This window comes from Pseudorca crassidens, chromosome 19, assembly GCF_039906515.1.
Source record: "Pseudorca crassidens isolate mPseCra1 chromosome 19, mPseCra1.hap1, whole genome shotgun sequence".
NCBI lineage: Eukaryota > Metazoa > Chordata > Mammalia > Artiodactyla > Delphinidae > Pseudorca > Pseudorca crassidens.
The window spans coordinates 20,231,874-20,237,497 of record NC_090314.1 but is presented as its reverse complement, the minus strand read 5'-3'; the positions used below and the strand labels follow the sequence as shown (position 1 = coordinate 20,237,497).

The window sequence follows — 5,624 nt, the reverse complement described above, 5'->3', positions numbered from 1 at the left end:
GGGTTACTATGACCCATTGTCGTAGCCTATAGGGTGTCTGGAACGTTGGAAGAGTTTGTTTTGATCATCCAACCTGGTTACTAATGGGTTAACTTTAAGAACTGACATTAACTCAAGGTGGGGAATCCTGGGCTCCTGAGTTGTCTCATCCATTTGCGGGTGAGTTATAGTCTTAATTCCAGACCGAGTTCTAGAGAAACCTGTTTAAAGAGTGAAATGGGGTTAGAGCTACAGTTGCATGAAAAGTTTTGAGAGCTGAGTTTTATACACTATCAGGTAGACGCGGGTAATCAACTATTCTAACAGTTTATGAAGCGGAAGCATGCGCAGTGTGGTGGCGTAGGGATAACACTTGGCATTCCAGACCCAGCTAGTCGTCTAGCCCTGGGATCTGCATCGTCAGAAGCTACAAAAATCAGATTCCGGGACCGGTAGGTAGGGAGCGGGGCTTTCGCAGTCGGGCGCGCTCCGCCCCGCGCTCCGTCCCGCCCCTTGCCCCGGCCCCGGCTTCCTCGTGACCCCCGCGCCCCGCCCCCCGGTCGGGAGCACACCCGGCTGATTGGCCCTCCGCGGCGTATCCTCCGGCTGGCAGCCAGGCCGGCGTGTCACGTGGCCGAGCGGCGTCCGGGGCGCGGAGCTGCGGGCCGTTGGGCATGGACTCTCAGATCGCCGGGGCCCCGGCGCTGGGGGCGGCGGAGCCGCCGCCGGGTCTGCCGGTGCTGAGCACGCGGGAGGCGCCTCCCCGCTTGGGGGTGAGCGCGGCGCGGGTCCTGGGCGCGGCTACCACCTGCGGCCCGGGGCGGGAAGTTGCGGGGCTCGCGGGGCGGGCTGGGCGGGGGCCGCGGGGAGCCGGGGAAGCGCCTCGGACCCGCCTTCTGCAGCCCCGACGTTTGGGAGCGCGCCCGAGCTGGAAACGGCCGGGCTGTGGGGCGCGGCACCCCGAGGACGTGGGTGGGCGCGCCGGGCCGGGAGGGCTGGCTGTCGGCCGCAGGGCGCCTGTGCGTCCTTGCTAAATGGGAGGTGATGCTGCTGACCCAGAGCTGGAGACGCTACTGGGGGGCCTGGGCTGGGGCCAGGTGAGGGCAGCGAGGAGAGCGACTTTCCCTGAAGGGTCCGTGTCCCTTGGTGGGGATGCTCAGCTAAGCCTGCGCACCAGATGATGTCTCATGCGCTCTCGCCTTTTCTCTTCACTGAAACCAAAAGGCCGCGTTTGACGCAGGGTTCCAGAAACGTGTTTTCATTTGCGCGCCAGACAGCTCCTGGCTTTTCAGAGACCGTTATTACAGTCATCTGCCCTTGTTTACAGTCAGCAATCCGTGTTAGAGGGTGAGCTACGTGAGGATAGGAACCCTCTGTTTACTGCTGTAAACCCGGCGCCTAGCATAGTGCCTGGCACCGTAGACGCACATATTAATTTGATGGAGGAATGGAATGCTTGTCTAAGCATCAAAGATATCATATCTTAACCATAATATGAAAAATGTAGTGATAAGCTTATAAGGAAAATTACTTTGGGGTGCGGGTAGGATAAAACTAATTTTGTCAGAGCACAGCAGGAAGGTTTGTGCACTTTCTCTCCAAGATGAGACGATGGTGGTCCTGGCAAAGGTGTGGAGATGAGGAAATGCGGGGCAAATGGCTGAGAGCTTGGGTCCCTGAGCTGGGAGAGAGAACTATGCTGCACAGGTTGATGGAGCGTGAGGTGGAGGTGTGGATGCCACGGCGAATTTTGTGCTCCAGCAGTGGAGGCCTGTTGAGTTTTTCATCAGAGGAGTCATTAAGCGTGTAAGGCTGTGCAAGATGGGTGAGTGGGAAGTCAGTTAGGGAGCTCTTGCGGTGGAAGAGATGAGAGGTCCCACTACTGGTCAGCAGGAGTGACCAGGAGTTGTCACTGACTACAGGAGATGGAATTGACTCATTAAATCCAGGTAGGACTAGATCATGAACTAATTGGGGCAGATGCCAAACGCAGTTTAGATGTAGGGGCAAAGAAGGTGGATTTCAATTCAACAGATGTTATATTCCTGCTGTGTTTTCATAAATATTATCTCATTATAAACCTCCTGCAAGGTCAGAACAGTCATCCCCAATTTCCAGAGAAGGAAACCCAGGTGTGGTGGCTGAAGTGATGTGTCCAGGGTACACACTGAATGAATGGGATTGAAATCAGGTCTTCTCATGCAGGCTGTGAACATTTCTCATCCCACTTAGAAAGAGGTCTTAACAGGTGATAGGATTTCAGGAACTTTTGAGTGATGGGAGCAGAGAAGCATATGGGTGGCTATGGGAGAAGACGATTTCCCTTCAACAACTAAAGCTCTGTTGTCCCCATGTGTCAGTCAGGAGACAGAGAATTTGATAAAGCAGCTGTTAACTAGACAAAAAGTTAAGTAACTGAAAAGCTAAAAACAGGGAGGTAGCCACTGCGGGGAAACAGCGGAACAAAGGGGTGAGTTTGGAATGACTGAAATGTACAAGCTCAGAGGAGAGGCTTTGCAGGGAGCTGAAATTCCAACCTCTGAGGAGGGGGCACTGTCCCGGCTAGTGCTAGAGTCTCCGAGCTTGGAGGAGGGGTCCTGAGGCCCGAGACTGAGACTGCTCAAGACAGGGCTCGAGAGGAGGCTGGCTCTGCACGTGCTGGCAAACTGTGCACTGGATTCAGTGGCCACTCTAGGAAGACAGGCGATCCTGCTGGCAGGGGTGATGCTGACAGGAAGAGGAAGCAGCAAGGCCCAGTCGAACAGGGCACAGCAGAAATGTGGGTGGCAGAGTCCCTGCCCCAGCCTCACAAAGGAGGGTATGGAAGGGTGGGTGTGGGGCTGAAATACTGGCCGTACCGGAGATGTCCAAGTCCTGGGTAATTGTTTCTTCTTCCCGCAGGCTGCCTTTGCCCCAGCTGGCCGCTCCGGTCAGGAGAGAGAGACCGAGAAGGCTGCGGATCGACTAGGCGAGTAGGCAGCAGAGCCTGGGGTGGGTGTTGGGAGAGACCAAGGAGGTCTGTATTGTGAAAGCTTGTCATCTCCCAGAGGCCCTTTGCCTCAGTGGCATTTAAACTACCTGCAAACATAAACTGTGCCTGCCTTCTCATGTGAATGAAAAGAGCTGGTAATTAATGGCCTTATTTAAGGCAAAACATCTTATTGAAAGTAAATGATCAACCCTACTTCTAAAACTGGAAACAGAACAACAGTTTTTAATAAGTGCTCCGGCGGCTGAGGAACTCTGCACACTTGTTACTGCTGCCCTCTTAGTAAGTCTGCCAAAAATCTCCCGGGTGCACGACTGGCCCTCTCTGGTCTGCCAGTTATTTTAAGACCTCCTTCCTTTTGTCGATTTCTTAGCCAGCGGAGCACAGAGCATCCCTCATGATAGTCCTGCCCACGGTGAGGGCAGCCATTGTGAAGAGGAAGGCTTTGCTGTGGATGACGAGGATTCCGATGGGGAACCGAACCCCTGGGAGCTGTCAGAAGGGGTGTCCGGCTGTCCACCCAGGGAACAGGCTGCTGATCTTTTTAACGAGGACTGGGACTTGGAGTTGAAAGAAGATCTAGGGAATCCATATGGTAGGTGTGGGGTTTTGGGGGTCCTAGGCCAGGCTTCTGAGACCCTCCTACACATGAACCCCGAAACAGTTTGGAAGAGGGACCCACATCCATGAGCTTAGCCTGATAGCTCTCATAGGTCTGAAATTTCTGTGACAGCTCCTCTTTCATATGGGGGGGAAAAAGTGCCAGTTTTGCATTTTATTATATAATGTATTGGTCAGTTGTAACATTGAAACAGTGTTACTATCTCCAAATATCTTTGTGTGAATCGAGCGGCTGTAGACAGAAGTGCTCTGTTCACCAGTTGCTTCCTCTGCGCTGCTAGGAACCGGTGTCTGAGAAGCAGGACTGTGGGTGGCATCAGAATGAAGGTGCTTGGGATTCTCCACGAAAGGAGGACTGTGTGTGTGTGTGTGTGTGTGTGTCTCTGTCTCTGTCTGTCTGTCTGTCTGTGTCTGTGTGCGTGTACGTGCATGTGTTTAAGCAAAGACAGTGCAAGTGTCTGTCCCGTAGACATTTTTGGCTCTCTCTTTTCACTCTCCCTCCTTCCTTTAATCTGTCTTTTAAAACTGCCTGCAGATGCTGACGACATCCAGGGCTGCCTTTCTCAAGAGGTCAGACCCTGGGTGTGCTGTGCCCCGCAAGGAGACATGATCTATGACCCCAGTTGGCACCATCCACCTCCACTGATACCCCATTATTCCAAGATGGTCTTTGAAACGGGACAGTTTGATGATGCCGAAGACTGAGGGCATAGCTTTTGCCTGGTGAGTGGGTGGGCCCTCCAGGTCAACGTCTCCTTTCTTTGAGGTGAGATGTCATATCTGAGGAAACATTCCCAGTGAATCCCGAGTCGGGCACACAGACTGGTGTTAAATAAGGCCCTCTGTCCCCCAGTTCTGTTGTTGTTGTTGTTTTTAATGAGCTCCTCCTTGGAATGTGTGAGTGTTTATGTCTGTGTCGGGAAGGAATGGTGTTCTTTATAAATAAAAGTAGAAAAAAAAACCAGCCTGCTTTTGCCTACTTTTTTTCCCCCCTTTTTCATTAGAAACTTCTGAGCAAAGCCTCACTCCTTCATTTAAAGCCCCTCACTTACATTTTCAGGATTGATGTTGTCTGAGATGAAACTACTCTGTGAAAGAAAACGATACTTTAGTTTTTGCCTCTGTAGATCTGGCCCTATTGACCAGAGATTGGAACCCAAGAGACACTGGTGACTTTGCGGCTGACTGCTATTCCTGGTGATGGAAAATTGACCATTTACTTAGTTAACAAGGACTTTCTGTAGGCTGGAAAATGAAATGGCAAATTAATTAAACCAGCAGTTGTACAGCCCTCAATTGGCATGACAGGATTTTACACTCTACTTTCCTTTTAATCCTTACAATTACTTACGTGTCACTTAAATTTTTTTTTAACCTCATTTGGGAGATGAGGAAAATAAGGCTCAAAATGTTTTGACCTCACCCAGATCACACAGCCAGGAAACAGCAGAAATGTGACCTGAACCCTCACATGACTCTGAAGTCTGTTCCCATGGTTGCCCGTGTGTGTGTGTGTGTGTGTGTGTGTGTGTGTGTGTGAGCCTGGACGTGGGACCTGGGGGCCACACCTCGGCAGGTGTGTGACACACCAGACCATGTCACCGTTGCCTCTTGGGCAGGTTGGGCATTGCTTCTTACCTCCCTGCCTCCGTATTGAAGCTGAATCAGGAAAAAGTTTCAGACCTGAAATCCACGGCAGTTGGATGAACAACTAACAATTTAAGCTATTTTTCAGAGACCCCATACAATGTGTGAATAAGGCAGCACCTTATGAGGGAGGGCAGTAGCTTTGGCCGTGAGGAGCCCTCATGGCCAAGGTTGTCCTAGGGAGAAAAACATGGTCCCTTCCGCTGTCCTTGCTGGAGAGACAGTCGTAGACCACATCCCCACACCACTCTTGCTTTACTCCTCCCGGTGCCATGGCTGATTAGACCACGAGTGTGTCGGACGCGAAAAGGGGAACTTGAGAAATTGAGCTAAGAAACACTGAGGGCTTGAGGAGCGTGGCAGGGCTGCCAAATAGAAAGGTGGTGTT

The 5,624-nt window shown here is 52.0% G+C and overlaps 1 protein-coding gene across 1 annotated transcript; it reads left to right on the top strand.

Annotated features, from left to right (window-relative positions):
• The first annotated feature begins 595 nt into the window (after positions 1 to 595).
• On the top strand, positions 596 to 4,553 carry COPRS (coordinator of PRMT5 and differentiation stimulator). The gene is made up of 4 exons (XM_067714349.1): positions 596 to 752; positions 2,881 to 2,947; positions 3,342 to 3,563; positions 4,125 to 4,553. The coding sequence occupies exons 1-4, from the start codon at positions 654 to 656 to the stop codon at positions 4,292 to 4,294; spliced, it is 558 nt and encodes a 185-aa protein (XP_067570450.1). The 5' UTR covers positions 596 to 653; the 3' UTR covers positions 4,295 to 4,553.
• The last annotated feature ends 1,071 nt before the right edge of the window (positions 4,554 to 5,624 follow it).